Here is a 21,671-nt window from a genome sequence, read left to right as displayed (position 1 = left end):
TATGTACAGTCAGTCATACGTATGTTAGCGTTTGAGTTTATTTTAACTTATTTTATAATATCCTGAAGAAACGCTCCTAATCTAGCTTTAATAACAGACTGATATTTCGTTGTCCCCATCATTAGAAACATTGTGGAGGTGCGCACATCGCAGTCCGCAGTGTTCAGCATAATCCTAAGCTTGTATTGGACTGAACTGCTTCGTCTTTCACTTAGTCTTATCTTGTGAGCAATTCGTCTCGTCGTAACATGTCACTCAAACTTGAAAATAAAGCCTTCATGAAGCACTTTGTGACAGGCCAATGCCAATGAATACTTAAGTAACCATAATTAACGACTGTGAATATCTCATTAGTAAAGATTGTGTCTTATATCCTATTCATGAAGCTTTGCAGGGTCGCTATAAGAAACGAAACTGGTTACGAGTCACGTTGCAGTGGAATATAATCTAACTTCATATACTCTAAAATTTATTTTTAATTGCGCAAGTATATTTTCTAGCGATGTAGTCCAATTGTGCAAGTGGTCAGATGTGTCTCCCTTCATAGATGTTTAATTTCGCTTATATTGTTTCTAGCGATGTAGGTCAATTACGCAAATGGTCAGATGTGTCCCTCTTCATAGATGTTTAATTTCGCTTATATTGTTTCTAGCAGTGTAGTCCAGTTGCGCAAGTGATCAGATGTGTCCCTCTTCATGGATGTTTAATTTCACTTATATTGTTTCTGGCGGTGTAGTCCAATTGCGCAAGTGATCAGATGTGTCCCTCTTTATAGATGTTTATTTTCGCTTATATTGTTTCTGGTGGTGTAGTCCAATTGCGCAAGTGATCAGATGTGTCCCTCTTCATAGATGTTTAATTTCGCTTATATTGTTTCTGGCGGTGTAGTCCAATTGCGCAAGTGATCAGATGTATCCCTCTTCATAGATGTTTAATTTCACTTATATTGTTTCTGGCGGTGTAGTCCAATTGCGCAAGTGATCAGATATGACCTTCTTCATAGATGTTTAATTTCGCTTATATTGTTTCTGGCGGTGTAGTCCAATTGCGCAAGTGATCAGATGTATCCCTCTTCATAGATGTTTAATTTCGCTTATATTGTTTCTGGCGGTGTAGTCCAATTGCGCAAGTCATCAGATGTGTCCCTCTTCATAGATGTTTAATTTCGCTTATATTGTTTCTAGCGGTGTAGTCCAATTGCTCAAATGGTCAGATGTGCCCCTCTTCATAGATGTTTAATTTCGCTTGTATTGTTTCTAGCAGTGAAGTCCAATTGCGGAAATGGACAGATGTGTCCCTCTTCATAGATATTTACTTTGGCTTATATTGTTTCTAGCGTTGTAGTCCAATTGCACAAAGGGTCAGATGTGTCCCTCTTCATGGATGTTTAATTTCGCTTGTATTGTTTCTAGCAGTGTAGTCCACTTGCACAAATAGTCAGATGTGTCCCTCTTCATAGATGTTTAATTTCGCTTGTATTGTTTCTAGCAGTGAAGTCCAATTGCACAAATGGTCAGATGTGTCCCTCTTCATAGATGTTTAATTTCGCTTATATTGTTTCTAGCGGTGTAGTCCAATTGCTCAAATGGTCAGATGTGTCCCTCTTCATGGATGTTTAATTTCGCTTATATTGTTTCTGGCGGTGTAGTCCAATTACGCAAATGGTCAGATGTGTCCCTCTTCATGGATGTTTAATTTCGCTTATATTGTTTCTAGTGGTGTAGTCCAATTGCACAAATGGTCAGATGTGTCCCTCTTCATGGATGTTTAATTTCGCTTATATTGTTTCTAGTGGTGTAGTCCAATTGCACAAATGGTCAGATGTGTCCCTCTTTATAGATGTTTACTTTCGCTTATATTGTTTCTAGCGGTGTAAGTAGTCCAATTGCTGAAACGGTCAGATGTGCCCCTCTTCATAGATGTTTAATTTCGCTTGTATTGTTTCTAGCGTTGTAGTCTAACGGCGGAAATGGTATCGTAAAATTCCTTTTGCAGCCGAAAAGTTACATTTGTTCGGATCAAATTTATGCACATTAAAGGACAAAACTAAAATTCTTTGAATGATATATTATCATAATACACTGCTCTCTTAAATTGACTGAGCATATTATTTGGAATTAACACCTTCAGATCTGAATTTATATTAAACAAAATTGAAAAAAGAAACTGATGACATAATCATTCTAGGGATTCAAAATTCACAAATCAAGTCTTATCAGTAAAACAAAATTCGGGGACAATTTTAACCCCTGGGGCCCGAAAATTTTAAATTTTATTTTTAATTCAGGTATAGAAATGTTTCAAAAATAATATTCTCCATTTCCTATCACATTGAATTTTTCAAAATATTTAAGAGTATCGAAGACATTCCAAAAAAGAAACAATGTACAGTATAATGTACATCAGGCCTGAAGGGGTTAAATTAATGGCTTTCCCAAAACACGTTTTGAAATGTTTCATACCTATAAAACAATTCTTATCTCGAAAAGGGAGAAGAAACGAGCAAAGCTGTATTAATTTGTTTTATTTGAAATATCTCAGAGATTAATCCCTTGAAATTCATTATATATTCATATTCATTCTTATTCTTTATTTGCCTGAAGGTACAAGAATACAAGAGGCCTCGTCAATGTGAAACAATGTGTCAATATTTAAAATATTGAAAGAGTAAAAAATAATAAAATTTAACTAAAATACATCATTTTCGAAAAATTCATTCAATTATAAAAGGGATTATTTTGTAGCCATCTCTTAATCTGAATTTCAAATTGTGTTTCATTAAGTGCCTTTATATTTGTAGGTATCTTATTATATACTTTTATTGCAGTAATTATATAGCTTGATTGTGTTTTTTGCAACCTGACATGTGGTACATTTAATTGATCATTATTTCTTGTTTCGTAGCGATGCAGATCTACTATACTTGTATAATTATTAATATTCTTGTTTATATACATTGTATTGGGGATCATCAGTGTGGTTTTAGGCGTAATAGATCGACTATTGGTCAGATTTTTTATATTCGACAGATATTGGAGAAAAAATGGGAGTATAAGGGTACAGTATATCAGTTATTCATAGATTTCAAAAAGGCGTATGACTCGGTTAAGAGAGAAGTTTTATATGATATTCTTATTGAATTTGGTATTCCCAAGAAACTAGTTCGATTAATTAAAATGTGTCTTAGTGAAACTTACAGCAGAGTCCGTATAGGCCAGTTTCTATATGATGCTTTTCCAATTCACTGCTGGCTGAAGCAGGGAGATGCATTGTCACTTCTACTTTTTAACTTTGCTCTAGAATATGCCATTAGGAAAGTTCAGGATAACACAGAGGGTTTGGAATTGAACGGGTTACATCAGCTTCTTGTCTATGCGGATGACGTGAATATGTTAGGAGAAAATCCACAAACGATTAGGGAAAACACGGAAATTCTACTTGAAGCAAGTAAAGAGATAGGGTTGGAAGTAAATCCCGAAAAGACTAAGTATATGATTATGTCTCGTGACCAGAATATTGTACGAAATGGGAATATAAAAATTGGAGATTTATCCCTCGAAGAGGTAGAAAAATTCAAACATCTTGGAGCAACAGTAACAAGTATAAATGACACTCAGGAGGAAATTAAACACAGAATAAATATGGGAAATGCCTCTTATTATTCGGTTGAGAAGCTTTTGTAATCTACTCTGCTGTTAAAAAATCTGAAAGTTAGAATTTATAAAACAGTTACATTACCGGTTGTTCTATATGGTTGTGAAGCTTGGACTCTCACTTTGAGAGAGGAACAGAGATTAAGGATATTTGAGAATAAGGTTCTTAGGAAAATATTTGGGGCTAAGAGGGATGAAGTTACAGGAGAATGGAGAAAGTTACACAACGCAGACCTGCGTGCATTGTATTCTTCACCTGACATAATTAGGAACATTAAATCCAGACGTTTGAGATGGGCAGGGCATGTAGCACGTATGGGCGAATCCAGAAATGCATATAGAGTGTTGGTTGGGAGGCCGGCGGGAAAAAGACCTTTGGGTAGGCCGAGACGTAGATGGGAGGATAATATAAAAATGGATTTGAGGGAGGTGGGATATGATGATAGAGACTGGATTAATCTTGCTCAGGATAGGGACCAATGACGGGCTTATGTGAGGGCGGCAATGAACCTCCGGGTTCCTTAAAAGCCAGTAAGTAAGTATATACATTAAAAGTTCAAACGTATGGTGCACTATGTATGTACAAATGGCGACTGGGTAAATAAGTTCATAAGTAATCTGACCATACACTGGAAGGTCCTGTGTTCAATCCCGGTTGGTGGCGAGATTTTTCTCGTTAACTTTCAGAAAGGCCTTCTGTCAAACTGAGCGCAGTCTTTTCCGAGTGTAAAAATTGTGGTCGATGCATGGTGTCGAACACATTATCTCATTCTAGTGCCGGGATCATGAAAGCGTGGATCTGTGCCTCTATGTTCCATGCGCTTGATGACGTCTAAGAGAGACTTTCTTACGCTGTAAATTGACTTCGATTTTCAGTAATATTTAACTGGGCTGGAAATAAAACATTTCAATGAACGGATGGAAAATTGTATCATCACAAAGTCTTTAACTTCCTAGGGAAGCAATTGCATACGAGTTCCATTTGCATCCTGCTTTCTTATTACGGAAATCTTCCCACGAGTTTTTACGCTCTTCCGAGTATTGAATGAACCAGTTCAATGCAGATCTCGATTCGTCATACAAGCGGCCGGTTCGGTTCGAATCACTCTTTGCAGGTCAGGAAGTTGTCTTTCGTGAAGATAAGCCTCCGTTTACATGTATTGCCTTTTTCCCTGTTCAATCATTACTCATCGCATGCCCATACTCAAATATTTCAGTAATATCTAACAAATCCTCTCTTTCTCTGCTAACACTCATTTCCATGTGAGTGACGTAATCACTCCCATTCTTCCGCCAACCTTATTATCAATGTAATAATCTACACAATGTTTATATTACAGCTGCCGTCATAACATTACTTCATAGCATTCTCGGAGTGGGAGTTCCCCAACTGTGAATGTTTGCTTATAGCAATGGTGGCGAAAATGCAACAGATCTCCAATACACTTGAACGTAACCCTTAGAGCAGCAGAGTGGGGTAGTCAAGGAGGGAGGAGATATGATGTTACAGCTTCCTGTGTTAAAATCTCACTTAACTTAAATTTGAACACTCAAGTAACTCGTAGTATCCAAATACACCTTTCTATAGGTCTACTTCATTCTTTCAACAGTATTCGAAAATTTTTCCCGTCGAAACTGAAAAAAATATTAATGCAAACACTATAGTCGCGACGCTGTTATTCCCGGCGTGACTCCTCCCCTTTGCTTAAGTCTTAGGAAGTGAAGGCTCTATAAAGTCAAGGTAGGTAGTATCGTTCGCCTGTTTTGTTCTTTCGTTGCCGAGCTACCAGACGAGGAATCTATTTGCCACACCGTTAAACATTATCATGTCGTAGCTCCTATGATAATAAATCAAACGCACTGTAATTCAGCAAATAATTGAGCGGTAAATAACGTCCTCGTGTGATTTCTGCGAACGCCAACGAAAGAGCCAAAATGGCGGGCGATTATATTAAGTGTTTATCGAGCCTTAGGAAATTCATTACATCATCAATAGCGAATGACAAGACGCACACGTTTAAATGTAGCCGACCTGCATCGTGATTGGCTGCCGGAAATAAGAGCGACGGGACTATAGATGTAAGGACTTGACAAATGTTAAACTTTCAAATCTTTGCCCAAAAATAAATATCCGAAGCTTCGTTCTTTCGCTTGCTCTGTTGAAGCCATGTTCGCTACAACTTACGTTTGTAAAAAATAATTTTTAACAATGAAAATGGTAAAAACCAAATTTAGATCACGACTGACACATACCTTCGTGATCAACTACGACCGACAATAAGTGATATTATTCCTGATTTTGAAACTCTGTCGCAAAGACATTCTGAAGACAGTTAATTTTAGGTTGTGATGATGTGTCCTAAATTTTCTTATTCATTTCTTTCTTCGTTACACGTACTAAACATTAGTTTGTAACCTTATACTGTATAAAATTGTATTTAAATGCATGACGTAAGGAAAATGAAAAATCTGTTAATAAGTCAGACAGTTGCTTCACTTCCCCTTCGGGTGTCCGCCTCCCTCCATAGGTGCTATGCATGTTGCAGGTTACACAGTGGCTCGGCGCACGATCACATTTTCGCCACGGCTGGCTTATAGCAACGGTGGCGAAAATGCAACAGATCTCCAATACATTTGAACGTAACCCTTAAAGCAGCAGACTGGGGTAGTAAAAGAGGGAGAAGATATGAAGTTACAGCTTCCTGTGTTAAAATCTCGCTGAAATTTGAACACCCAAGTAACTCATAGTATCCAAATACATCTTTCTATAGGTCTACTTCATTCTTTCAACAGTATTAGAACATTTATCCCGTTGAAACTGAAAAGAAAGTATTAATGCAAACACTAGTAATGCCCCATTTTCATTATTGTGATTTTCTACTGACCGACTTCAATATGATCCAGTTGCAAAGACTACAGTGTGTTCATAACTACACAGAGTGGACCGTAAGTATTTCATTAATTTCAAAGTGGTAGTATTTGAGATCATTCATTCATTCATTCATTCATTCATTCATTCATTCATTCATTCATTCATTCATTCATTCATTCATTCATTCATTCATTCCACACCTATGGAGTAACGGTCAGCGCGTCTGGCCGCGAAACCAGGTGGCCCGGGTTCGAATCCCGGTTCGGGGCAGGTTACCTAGTTGCGGTTTTTTCCGGCGTTTTCTCTCAACCCAATACGATAAAATGCTGAGTAACTTTTGGTGCTGGACCCCAGACTAATTTCACCGGCATTATCACCTTCATTTCATTCAGACGCTAAATAACCTGAGATGTTGATACAGCGTCGTAAAATAACCCAATAAAATAAAAATAAATTCATTCATTCATTCAGTGTTCTGTCCAAGGACAGGCCTTTCACTGCAAACCTAGCTTTCTCCAATATTTCCTGTTTTCTACTTTTATCTTTGTCTCCTCCTACGATCCCTGTATCTTAATGTCGTCTATCATCTGACATCTTCTTCTGCCCCGAACTCTTCTCCCGTTCATCATTTCTTCCAGTGCATCCTTTAGTAGGCAGATTCTTCTCAGTCAGTGACCCAACCAATTCCTTTTCCTCTTCCTGATCAGTTTCAGCATCATTCTTTCTTCACCCACTCTTTCCAACACAACTTCATTTCTTATTCTGTCTGTCCACTTCACACGTTCTGTTCTTCTCTTATTGTTTTCTGAATAAAAAGTTGTAAAATCTAAACAAAGATCGTTGCTAAAAGACGAAAATTTACGAGTTGTATCAAGAGTGGCAAATTATGACGTATTTTCTTACCTTATTAGGGCACAGTAAAAATTAAGGTGAAAGAGGATATAATTTGCCCGTCAGATGCTTGTGTTGAGAGTCCGCCACTGGAGTGCTCTATATCCTATAGAGATGCTGAACAACGCTTAGAACCGGTTTATATTCGATCGGTCGGAGAACAACCGGCGAGGTTGAACATCCGACCGAATATCCGACTATCAAGCGGTTGCGTCTAATGTTTTGCAGGCTAGACAGAACACCAAGCACACTTCACCATACAAGAACTCTGATGACATTTTCTGACTACACAAATGGAGTAATAATTGAAGGAAATTTACTTTTCCTAATTAAAAAGTGTTAGCTTGAAATAGGCCTATAATTGATTGGACACTTTGGTACATTTATCTTCATAACTATTGGAACAAAGGAAAGAATCGTAATGCATAATGAAACCTGACATGAAAACAAATAATGCAAGAATAATAGTACATTATGCAACGAGCCTATAATGATAGTAATTAAGACGCAAGTATGTTTGTTTATGAAACGAGCGCAAGCGAGTTTCATAATTTTCATACGAGCGTCTTAATTACCATTATAGGCAAGTTTCATACGACTTTTTATGCTCGACCATATTTCTAACTTGGAATTATTCAGAAGTATCATTTTATTTGTATCTGACTCAAGATCGGAAGTGACCTTGTGTATAGCTCGTGTGAGATGTGCGCAGACGCGAAAGTATTGATTTTTTCCGAGGAACAATAATGTCATTGACCTTGATGTAGAGAATAACATGAACTAATTTTGGTATAACCTGGAAATTGATTTAGTATTGAAAAACGAGATGACAAATTGAATTAACGCTAATTATTATAGTAACAGAACATAACCTTCTGCGACAGTATTGGATTTCCAGCCTCCGTGACGTTTCCCTCGTTATCTTTCGATTACATAGCCGAGAATAATCGAAAACCTGAACTTTAATGAATAGGTGTACTTTAATGACATGCATTAAAGTACTGCTACCAGGTGTATAATTACTACATTTCGGCATGGTCGAGCATAAAATAAATTACGATTACTTACAAAAGAGAAGAGCAAATATGTACACACTTACTATTGTAACATTCTTACTTTAAACTTAAAATTCTAGGTTATCTCTAAAAGAGTAATTGTTAATATAGCGTATGTTTTTTAATTATTCTAAGTGGATGTATTATTATTTCATTAATAAATCATTTTTAAGGAGTTAAAAAGTTAACAAAAATAAAAACACTTTCAAGCTATGATTGTAGCTTCATGATGCGTGCTGTTGTTTTTGACTATACCTAACTGTAATACCTGGATTAATGAATGAATGAATGAATGAATGAATGAATGAATGGGAAGAGAGAAGGAAATATCAATTGGAAGGTACACGATAATACTCGCGTCCTTGCAACGATTCTTGAAACTCCTTGATGGTTCAATGTCGTCTGTTTTTCATGATCCAGAGCCGTCCACACGAGAAAGACTCCGACATTCGTTAAACCGAACACTGGATCACTCCGCGAGACGAAAGAGCTTTGCATACTGTCTATAGCGCCAGGCGTTCAGTAGCAATATACTATATTTCTATTTTTGGTAACCGGTTGTGCACGACTCTACTACAGCCTTGGCGAAAATGTGACTCACTAGCACATTGTGGCTCGCAATGATAGATGTGCATTTCTCTTACATCCTACCTTCCCCAAGTCCACACCTGTGGAGTAACGGCTAGCGCGTCTGGCTGCGAAACCAGGTGGTTCGATTCCCGGTCAGGGCAAGTTACCTGGTTGAGGTTTTTTCCGGGATTTTCCCTCAACCCAATATGAGCAAATGCTGGGTAGGTAACTTACTATACTGGACCCCGGACTCATTTCACCGGCATTATCACCTTCATCTCATTCAGACGCTAAATAACCTAAGCTGTTGATAAAGCGTCTTAAAATAACCTACTAAAAAAAACCTTCCCCAACCCCGCCCTCTCATTCACTGGAGCCAAACTCCGTTCCATTTGTATTTGTCTCTGACCTGCGAGTGGCATATGTCTCTCTCGAAACCATGTACCTCTACAAAAACGAAAGTTTCAAGTAGGATGGGAGGAAGCATTTTTTTGCTGCCAATATGATGAGAATATTAAATGTATGATTTGTTCACAAGTATTACAAGGAAAGCGGTTGTATAACATAAAACGGCATTATACTACATGTTACTGATTAAACATTAAAAAGTAAAGTATTATTATTATTATTATTATTATTATTATTATTATTATTATTATTATTATTTCATCTTAATCTTGAAGTGCAAGCATTTTAATGCCATCAGTTGCCTGGGTGAAAACAATATGTAGAAATGATACAGTTCATATAGGCTGCAGTAATATTAAACTTTCCATGCATGCTCATTTACCATTATACACGCTACGTGTTGCATGATCATTTATGTGATGCCGTTTTACCCACTAGTAAAGGGACTAATGTTTGGCTGCGAGGGGAAATGAATTGGTTTTCCAAACATTGACCAACCTTCCGATCACAAATATGCACAACTTCATTTATGATGTACTACGATCGTTTTGGGCTTTGGATGAAAGCATTTCAACTGCTAGGTCATCCGGCATTTGAATAGAATATGGCAGTATTGAGGTGAGGTGGCCATATCCCATTGTAGGCGATTCCAAAATGAGGGGAAGTATTTTGAGTGTTGCGTAATAGCGAACAATAAATCATAGGCCTAGCAGTCCTACTACTACAGGCGCTTAGAGGCGTGGAAACTTGGTCTGTAGTCCGGATCAGCTTATTTAATACCTAAAGGGTGAAACATAACCATTTTCCCGCTATTACTACATATACTAATGGAATATAGTAATTTTCTAGTTGTCACGTTTAATTCTCTTTTAATAACTTTGTTTGGATACTGATGACGAGGTGCAACAACCTCGGTTAAAAACGCAGTAATCCTATGGCCAGTTTTTCCAAGTAATGTTTAATTTTGCTTAACGAATGTTAAATTAACAGTATGTTTATTTTTAACGCTTTGTTAATGTATTTTCCATTTGTTCAACATAATTTTGTTTAAGATAACCAACACTTAACTACAACGTCTGTTAGCACTATTTTAACTACTCAACAGCAGTTGGTAATGATTCTACACATGTAAGACAATTTTTGATTGGCTAAAATTAATCTTTAAATTCTATATTATAGAGTGAGTCATGAAACTTGCATAAAATGACAACCTGTTATAGTAGGCCATGCTCCATAAACAAACAGTTGACAAATGAAAGTTGTAGGTGACGTGCTGAATAATAATTACAAAGTAAGGTTATATTTCCTCATTGCTATTATGAAATACGAAAGAAATAAAATAACACTGATGTATTTAAACAGTCCAAAGTATTTTTTAAATGTTATATTACCAGTCATATGCTAAACATTCCCTACAGAGAGACACAAAATATTAATTTCGCAACTTCTGTTCGAACAGCTGTGGAGACATCGGCCATATTTAACTAACTGTTAAACGAGTTAACTGCCCGAAATCGTACATTTAAAATTAACAAACTGTTAACAATTTGTTAAATCAAAATGGTGTTGAAAAAATACAATTTTATTAATTAACCAACTGTTTACAGTTTAACAGTCGTTACATTTTCTAACAATACTTGGAAAAACCGGCCACTAGGTTACAAAACGACGGTTAAACAGTAACCGTAGTTAAAATGTAATTTCTGTGCATCAGTCATAATCACCGATTACTTAAACATGGTTAGCTGACACCTCATTTAAGGGGTTAGGTACAGCTTACAGCAGTAAAATTTTTGGAAATATTAAACAATTTTTTCCTCCATTATTGTATCTTGTACAGTAATGAAAATTGGTATATGTAAAACACTGTTCTTCTGCTAGATGAAAAAAAAATACGATTTAAAAATTATATATACACACACACATTTTGTTTTTCAAAATTCAAAATGGGCAGTTCACTGTGCAGTGATGAAGCGTTTCCATCATAACTCATAACCTTGTTAACTTTTTCATGTTCTCTCTCTTTTATTTTATTGCTGAAACTCATGTTTATAATATCATGCTCTTTCAATTACATTCCTTAATAAATAATATTTTTTTATTTTACACATCTTGATTACACTACTTTTAACACTGTATCACTTCGGAATATGTATGATAAGACTTTCTTGTGGTAAATTCTAACGTACCTTGTTTACATGTTTCGACCTATTTATGGGTCATCCTCAGAACTGCTCGTTGTTGGTCTTGGCGCCTCTTGTTTTGTTTCCTGTGAGGGTGTGTTCATGTAGTATAGTGTAGAGTCAAAGAGTGTGTGTGTTCTGAAATTGAGTTGTGTGTTGAAAATTTCGTTGGGGTGTGTTTTCGTGTGTCTGTATATTTCATATATTTTTTTTATTTTGTGTTAGAAGAAAATACTGATATTTGACCATTTTGTAAAATGAATTAATTTTTCTATCCGACAATCTATCAAAGATAAAGAAGTGATCTTGCATTATAGCGTAGATATGACAGTATTTCACATATACCTGATATATTAAAAAATACATTTTTACGATTTAAAAAATTATATATATATATATATATACATTTTATTTCATTTTTTTTTTTCAAAATTCAAAATGTGCAGTGATGAAGCGTTTCCATCTTACTTACTTACTTACAAATGGCTTAAGGAATCCGAAGGTTCATTGCCGCCCTCACATAAGCCCGCCTTCGGTCCCTGTCCTTGCAAGATTAATCCACTCTCATAACTCATAACTTTTCATGTTCTCTCTCTTTTATTTTATTTCAGAAACTCATGTTTACAATATCATGCTCTTTCAATTATATTCCGTAATAAATAATATTTTTTTTTATTTTGTGTTAGAAGAAAATAGTGATATTTGACCATTTTGTAAAATGAATTTATTTTTATCAAACAATCTATCAAAGATAGAGAAGTGATATCGCATTATAGCGTAGATATGACATGCATTCATACACATAAGAAATTTCATCACAAAATGTTGGATAGTTTTTGAGTTATGTGGGAAAAGCTTCATCACTCCAGAGTGACCTGAATTAAAAAAAAAAATAAATGTAAATAATTTTTTAAATCGTAAAAGTATTTTTTTTCATATAGCAGAAGGATAGTGCTTTACACATATTAATTTTCATTATTCTACAAGATACAGTAATGGAGAAAAAAGAATATTGAATATTAAAAAAAAAGAAATACTGCTGTAAGCTGTACCTAACCCCTTAACCAGAGTAAAGTCTACGATGGTACACTTTTTCTGCAAAATATTTAAAGTAAAACATACATTCCTCTGCAAAGATAATAGTCAACGTCTAAAAACGGCTGCGCTTACTCCGTTCTACATCGAAACGAACGTGTCCTACATTTTCGAATTGCATTTGTTTGCCTTTGGGCGCTGTTATGTTTGCGAGTTGCACATGTTTGTTTTTCAGCGCTGTTAGGTTAAAATCGTACAAAATAGAAAATTGAATGCAAAAATGATTATATCTCAATGTGAAGTTGAAGTATCGATAGACTTAATTACTAGATTTAAATATATTATATAAAAAAATGGAATATCCATAAAGGAAAAGGATGCAGAAGATTGGTAGGAATGTGTGTACGAGCCAAGATCCCATTTACGCCAGGGAACTGTGCATTATCCTAAAATTCCATCCATAACCTCTCTTTGTTCAGCCAGTGACGTAGAGACAGTGATATTCGAGCGTTCCCTTTTAAAATACAGAAAATAACAGTTGTATAGAATCGTAATATCACAGTCTAGTATATACAGTCACGAAGCTTCAGTTGTGAGGGTATTAGGAACAATAAACTGTGCAGATACTATTTCGCATTGTCTGTGATGAAGCGATAGTAGGGAACCTAGTGATTAGCAACTATCTATGGATGCATTTTTCCTACGTATTGAGCTTCGTGACTGTATATACTAGACTGTGGTAATATAAGCAGCCGATTCACAAGAGAAATAAGACTGTTTCTATGTTATTTCAAGTGATTCTGAGACTATCCGATCCGACACCGGGATGGTAATCCGGTGTGGTTTAGTGGATAAAGCATCAGCACGTAGAGCTGAAAACCCGGGTTCAAATCCCGGTGCCGGAGAGAATATTTCTCCGTTCCACTACTCTTTGATCGTTAATGTGTTTTGGTAGTAAACCGACGATTTAGGCCTATGAAACAGGAAAAGCAAAGTTCAAGATATCTTTCTTTTTTTGATTATCTCTTTCGAAGCGTATATTTGGATCCAAGATCACCGCTTTATGATGCTATCTATTAATAACTGGAATATGTGCTCATCTATTGGAATCTTAATAGAAAATACAATGAATTTTGTGCGAGATCGTGCGTATTTGCTTGTTTTCCGCACAGAACCAATACGCGGTAAGTGTGAAATACCACATTCAGTATTCCCAACGTAACACACACAACAATTTCCCTCTTCTTACCGCTTAAGCGCGACATTCATTTTACTGCTTTAGGCTTTAACATATTAATTTTAGAGACGTTTAACATAGTAATAATTATAAATTGGAAACTTACCACTGCAATTTCACCTAAATTGCAATGTTAATTATTGTTTTTAAATATTTGCAAAAATTAAGTAAAGTCTACCACTCCACGAAACTTATTGCATTCCTGATACAAGTAACACTAAGGAAGCCGTGAAAAAATCAACAAGATTCCAGATGCGGATGTTATTACTGCAATATGTTATATAAATAATATTGTTAAAATGTTAAAATGAAAAATAAATCATTACATAACCTTACCGTTTGTTTTAAGTTCGCATTTATAGACTGGGGGAAAAAAAAGACAGACGTATATCGCGGCCTGCTGGAGTATAGTAAACACAGAAAACATTTTATAGGCCTAGCAACAATGTTGAAGAAAGATATTTTGGTTTTCCGAAGTTGGCGTCATTAAACAGAAACCAAGATGGAGATTTCATTGCAACTAATTAGAAATTCGTCTTTCAGGTATGTATTAAACGATCATCGCACAAAATAATGTACGGTACACGAGCGGCATGTTTGTTTTCATGTTCTCGGAAATTAAAAAAGCTCAACTACGTTTCGCTTTTCCAATCTTTTCCTCGAACATGAAAACGTCAACATACCGCTCTTGTAACGCATATTACTATTCTAAAAAAAAAAAATCTTCCAACTTCGAGAAGGTAACGTGACAATTCTTTTTAGAACACCATACCTGTTTCTTAGCAAAGAAATTTTACAGAATATTCTTTGTGTTACTTTATCATATTTGCAAACAATTGTAGCCTATTGAAATCTCTTCGATATTTTTTACAACATTCAAACTCATCACATAGTATTGTAATCTTATCAACTTTCAATTTACTGTCTAGTACAGAAGACATAGAGTTCTCAAACTTGATATATTTCTGTCACACAAGTATTCCGTTGACATGTAAGGATCTCTTGCTGGTGGATTATGTCGTCATGAGATAATGCAACATTTGTTGCTGTTTTAATGAGATCATCCTGAGCGTGGCTCTAAACTTGACAGAACAATTATTCATACAATTGTGCAACAAGAAATAGCGCGAACTCATGCCACGTAGACCTTCGGGAAAATACAATCATGATTAATAAAGGAGGCAAAAATAAGTCATTGCAATCAAATGTATTGCTTACTGATATGTAGGTGACATTATTTACTAAGTTGGCCAATAATTTATTGCAGGCTCAATAGCTTTTCGCTACCATGGCAACTTTATGAAATTCACGCTATTTGTAGTGCGCATGTGCTCAAACTTGAGAAATTCGATCTTTGCCATGTCGTTATCATTAGACATCGAATTTAAGTTTTACCTATTATTTTCCTTAATATCCTGTCAGGCCTAGCAGTAACTGTTATATAATGAACTTTTATAGTGCCTATACTCAGCTATTTTCACGTTACGGCCTATTTTCGCTTTTTTTTTTTTGCACATATAACAGAATTTTTTCGCCTTAAATCATATTAATTAAATCGTATTCCCCCCACCCCAAGACCATGTATTGTGGGTCCCTATCACCACGGCATGGCGCGTCCTCAGGTTGCGGATAGAGGAGACGGCCTCCAGATATGGAGGGTAGCTGTGAATATATTGAATAAGCAGTCGTGGACAGCCGATAAGGGGTGGTCCTCCGGCTTGGGGGTTGGGCGAAGGGCTAACAACCCATCACCGTAAAAAACAGCTTGTTACGAAATCATACAATAAGCCTCGGAATGGGACTGATTCTCTGGCATTAGGTTCGGAAATAAATCCCGAAAAGACAAAATAAGTTATATGATTATATCTCGTGACCAGAATATTGTACGAAATGGAAATATAAAAATTGGAGATTTATCCTTCGAAGAAGTGGAATAATTCAAATATCTTGGAACAACACTAACAAATATAAATGAAACTCGGGAGGAAATTAAACGCAGGATAAATATGAGAAATGCCTGTTATTATTCGGTTGAGAAACTTTTGTTACCTAGTCTTCTGTCAAAAAATCTGAAAGTTAGAATTTATAATTCATTCATTCATTTATTTTATTCCATAGATCTTACATGAGCAATGAAGCTTTAAGATGTGGAACAAGTCAAAATTTTAAAATATTACAATTAAAATTTTTACAAATTTTTATAGTTTTACAATTTAGTAATTTTCTACAATTTTTACAATTTTCTGCAATTTTTTACTATAATTTGGCGAGATGTAATGAGATGAGGTGAGGTCCGAGGATTCGCCAAAATATTACCCGGCATTTGCCTTTTGGTTTGGGGAAAACCCTCGGAAAAACCCAACCAGGTAATCAAATCAAGGGGGGAGGGAATCTAATCAAAGGGGTTGATGCCAAGGACTCGCCATACACCATTCGGCTTCAGTCCGGTTGTTCTGTATGGTTGTGAAACTTGGACTCTCACTTTGAGAGAGGAACAGAGATTAAGGGTTTTTGAGAATAAGGTTCTTAGGAAAATATTTGGGGCTAAAAGAGATTAAGTTACAGGAGAATGAAGAAAGTTACACAACGCAGAACTGCACGCATTGTATTCTTCACCTGACATAATTAGGAATATTAAATCCAGACGTTTGAGATGGAAAGAACATGTATCACGTATGGGCGAATCCAGAAATGTATATAGAGTGTTAGTTGGAAGGCCGGGGAAAAATACCAAGATGTAGGTGGGAGGATAATATTAAAATGAATTTGTGAGAGGTTGTATATGATTGTAAAGACTGGATAGGGACCGATAGCGGGCTTATGTGAGGGCGGCAATGAACCTCCGGGTTCCTTAAAAGCCATAAGTAAGTACTACAATGGTCAGTGGGTGACGTCTAATAATGTGCAGAAATAACACTGAGCTTAGAGAACTGTCAGTTCCGTACTTATGAAGTGTTTATGTAAATATATTTATTGAAAATACATTACATTTTGCAATGTCGCTGTGGTTTTTGTAAAAATTAGACTTGCGTATAAATAAAAGCAGAAATATCATTATCTAAATGATAGGGTTTATTGTCAAGGTGCTTGTCTTCATTTGTTTCCTTTCGGTTGCCTTGCCAACGTTCACTTAAAATTGTGAAACTTTACTGGATCTTATGATATTCTTGTGAATATAAATACCTCTGCTTTCTAATAAAACTAGTGGCTTGTGCAGCAAATGCTGCAAACTAAGTTCATTAGACGTTCAAATAAACATTTTTCAGATTTATTTTCAATGAAGAATACCAGACATTCTGAAAGTTATTTGCTTCCATAATAATGAAACATACTCCCTCTGAATGTTTTTTTATGCTAAATATTTTTCTTGAACCTATCCACCTTCAGTTTTTGAGTTTCAAAGCGAAAACGCAAGTAACAATGATAGGACTATCAGTGAGTTTTTCATGTGGGAGTAAAGCAATAGCCATTTTAGGTCATTGTGGATTGTAGGCGAAAGTTAGAAAAAAATGTCAGATTTACTATGCTTTCGAACAATAAACATAGCATCTTGGTATAGCTGCTGCATGTAGAGCTTGAAATGTAGAAGGTAAAATCATTTTATCCTGCTAAGAGATCTTGCTGAAATGATCGGGAGACAAAATTTTGTAGGCCTCTTATTTTATCAGTACGTAATACCTTTTGGTCTTTCCTTAGGAACTGAAATTTTTGCGCTCTCTCGACCCAATACTGAAGACAATGACGCACACCACACCGCCAAATTAAGTAGGCCTATATGAAAAAGTCCCAACCTCACTTGATTAATAACTATAAAAATATTTGAATTTTAATAACAATATTATTACCTTACGCAAGTTTTGTAGTTATATATACTATACAGCCGCCACTCAGTAAATTATTGAAATTAAGATCTAATTTAAGATATTCTCTACATCTACTTATATAATCCCAAAACGTTTCACTTTCATATCATCAATATTGCATTAATATGTATAATTAATGAAAAAGAGTCACATCATGGTACTAACTATAATAATATTTCATTTCTAATGGTAATAATATCATCAAACCACCTCAAGTTTTGTAGATTTTAATATCTAATACACAGCTGTACTCAGAAAATTACACACCGCAGAATCAGACCTGTGAATTATTTTTAGTAAGTCTTAAAGTTTTTAATAACCAATTGAATTTAAGCTCTAAATATGTCGGCAATCCTGCAGGTCATGGCCTTCGTGTAATAGCGTATTGATTATTGTAGTGTGTGTTTTGTTTTTTCTGAAATGCAATTAGTTCTCAAACTGACGAAAGATGGATTTTGGAAAATAGGAAAATTATGTAGGAAAATTAACATTTCACTGAAAACTACTATTTTTCTGAAAAACTTTGGGTTTCAAGCTTCAAAATGAGGGGTCATTTATTAAAATCCGTTCAACCGTTTTCCCGTAATTTCCATTACCGGTTCAAATTATATATATAGATATTGCTTAGATCTTAGTCATTTGAGAGTATTTTCTCTTGTAAAATATTACAAATTAAAAAAAAAAACTAAGTAGAAGCTATAGGTTGCAGTGAGATAAGGCACTTATTTTAACACATCAAGCTACTTGAAACGGTGTCGTTTCCTGCGGACAACCAGATGGATAGATAAAGAAAAATGTAACGCATCCGGGTGTGTAATTGAAGATAAGAACACTTGAGATACTGCTCAAGTGACAGATGTGTCTATTCAATAGCTCGTTAAAAGCGGTTACATATCACTTAAATATCACTGACCGCGTCTAATTAATGTGCCATCAGTATGACGCATTACATAGCAACGAGCATCCGATTGGCTGATTTTATTTTTATGGCTTTGTTCGTAGTTCAGTAAGAAACCGTCGCCACTGATCAGACGCATGCGCATATCCATTTTCGCGTTCGTAGTAGCGAACATAATATTTGCTGATTATTAATTTGTTGTTACTACAATGTTTTCAAACGATTTGAAACGATCATCTAACCGTTGGAACAGTTCATGACAGTAGAGAACATTTTTAGTCAGAACATGCGCGCGCAGATGCACTGTCATCTATATTTTATCACAACCTTCTCCAAGACCAAAGAATAGTATAAAGGAAGTTGTGACAAAAAATACAAGTTGGTTATCTTGCCTTCTATTTTCATTTTAATTTAAATCCAGTACACTTTACACCATACTTACTTACTTACTGGCTTTTAAGGAACCCGAAGGTTCATTGCCGCCCTCACAAAAGCCCGCCATAGGTCCCTATCCTGAGCAAGATCAATTCAGTCTCTATCATCTATCCCTAAAATACATTTTAACATTATCTTCCCATCTACGTCTCGGTCTCCCCAAAAGTCTTTTTCCCTCCGGCCTCCCAACTAACACTCTATATGCATTTCTGGATTCGCCCATACGTGCTACATGTCCTGCCCATCTCAAACGTCTGGATTTAATGTTCCTAATTATGTCAGGTGAAGGATGCAATGCGTGCAGCTCTGTATTGTGTAAAGTTCTCCATTCTCCTGTAACTTCATCCCTCTTAGCCCCAAATATTTTCCTAAGCACCTTATTCTCAAACACCCTTAACCTATGTTCCTCTCTCAAAGTGAGAGTCCAAGTTTCACAACCATAAAGAACAACAGGTAATATAACTGTTTTATAAATTGTAACTTTAAGATTTTTTTGACAGCAGACTGGATGATAAAAGCTTCTCAACCGAATAATAACAGGAATTTCCCATATTTATTCTGTGTTTAATTTCCTCCCGAGTATCATTTATATTTGTTAATGTTGCTCCAAGATATCTGAACTTCTCCACCTCTTCAAAAGATAAAATTACAATTTTTATATTTCCATTTCGTACAATATTCCCGTCACGAGACATAATCATATACTTCGTCTTTTCGGGATTTACTTCCTAACCTATCTATTTACTTCCTTCCAGTAAAATTCCCGTGTTTTCCCTAATCATTTCTCCTAACATATTGTCTTCTTTTATCTATCAAGATGTGATCTATCTGGTTATGTGTCAATCCATCTGGAGAAGTCCAAGTATATTCTAAAACTAACAAAATAAAATATACAGTAAGTCCTCATAGGTACAGTATATTAGTCTTAATAATATTTTTTTTTTCTAATACTTTCACGTAAAGTCCCTTAAACTGTAAACCAAAATAGAATTGAAATTCACATTTCATCAAATATAAAGACGGATTTAGATGGAATTAATAACTCTTGAACTTCAAGTAGACGAAATTATTTCAAATTTAATGAAAATTAAGAAATTGTTGTTTTGGTATTTATTAAAGTTCTGAAACACCCAGTAACACATGCCGATAACTGCCAGTACAGCTAATAATATTTAATATTCAAATTTACACCTTAAAAATTCCAACATTGTTTTACCATAATCGCATTATAATTAATTTGAAATCATAAAATATTGACAGTATATCACTTTCAGTTATCATCAGTTCAGCAATTCATATCTTTCTGATGTATCCATGACATAGAATATTGAAATTAATACTAAAATAATTGGATTGAACATACCTCTGTAAGGTGCTCCGCTTATGAGGGGATCTATCAGGGGATGGCTGTGTCTTTGGTGGTGTGAGTACTCGTGCATTCTCAGTCTTTCATCTGGTCCTAGATCGTCACCGACATAGACGCCTCTAGACGCTGTCGCCAACGTCGGCACCCGTACGATGTCAGACGTGTGTCGTATGTGAGACACTTGATTGACGTACAAAGGCGTCGGTCTTGCAGGCCATGTGGTGTCCAGGTTTTCAGTAGGCTTACTTGGCGTATGTTGAAGAATGTCTTCAATTAAAAACGAGGTCTTTGGTCGACAACACATAGCAATTTATAAAAGTTGCTGTTAAAACGGTATAAGAAAAGGGCGTTCCTTCTACAGTATCGACACACACGAATACTCTCACTAATCACCATCAAGCGAGGAGTTAACTGAATTTTTTTACTCTCTTATTATACGAGAATAGATTAAGCCCTGGTTAATTTACTTTAGTTACCAGTGATTTGCTACTCCGAAACTCCATCAAATTGTTTCAACCTGTTTTCTTACAGCTTCTAAATAAGCCAGTGAAAAATGTGTTACAATTACGTTGAAGTCACAGTCGGTTAACTAACCTAAACACCTTCATTCAAGCAACTCTGCGGCTAGTCATAAACAACTGTTGCGAGCTGAACTGATTGGGGGCGCTTTCGGCTCGCCTCAGACAATAATCCTCGAGCTACTGTCGGTTTGGTTTACTTGGTGTGACTCTTATCGGCCGGCAATTGTTTCCTCTTCATAGAGTAGTAGAGTGGATATAGAGGGCCTTGCTAGTGATAAGATTGTCCCTCCCCTCCACCTCTTCTCCATTTTAATGCACTTACTGCTAGTTCTGCGTGTAATAGCTGGCTGTCAAAACTGATGACACTTCTGGTCGCCATGGTAACTGGCATTAGCTTTCACAACTGTTAATATCGTGATCCATTAGAACAATACACCAATAGGAGTGAGACTGGTTGGTGTTTACACCCACGGTGTTTGCTTTGTGGCAAAAATATCCAAAAAGACATTTAAGGGGAGAGACTGAAAATTATGAAAATTTTCCAAAAAACTGTTATCAGCTACTTCACTTCTTCAGAATGGATATTTTCATACCCCAAATGGATTTAGTTCAATTCTGGTTACAAATATGTTTAAACATTTTTATAAATCAAGGCTGTAGAGGGCGTGACATCTAAAAAGCTGT

General features: G+C 35.8%; 1 protein-coding gene across 2 annotated transcripts in view; it reads right to left on the bottom strand.

The window, feature by feature from the left end:
• Positions 1-21,204, bottom strand: part of HHEX (Hematopoietically expressed homeobox) — a 72,837-nt gene extending 51,633 nt beyond the window's left edge. Inside the window, exon 1 of one of the 2 annotated variants that reach the window (XM_069822814.1) lies at positions 20,464-21,204. In XM_069822814.1, the coding sequence (XP_069678915.1) occupies positions 20,464-20,770 (307 nt within the window). In that variant the 5' untranslated portion in view covers positions 20,771-21,204. The remainder of the gene's footprint in view (positions 1-20,463) is intronic. The other variant, XM_069822813.1, reaches the window with a different exon arrangement.
• Between the last annotated feature and the right edge of the window lie 467 nt (positions 21,205-21,671).

The sequence above is a fragment of the Periplaneta americana genome, chromosome 4, assembly GCF_040183065.1.
Source record: "Periplaneta americana isolate PAMFEO1 chromosome 4, P.americana_PAMFEO1_priV1, whole genome shotgun sequence".
Lineage (NCBI taxonomy): Eukaryota > Metazoa > Arthropoda > Insecta > Blattodea > Blattidae > Periplaneta > Periplaneta americana.
Note: the sequence above shows the minus strand (reverse complement) of the source record. Positions and strands in the feature narration are given on the sequence as shown.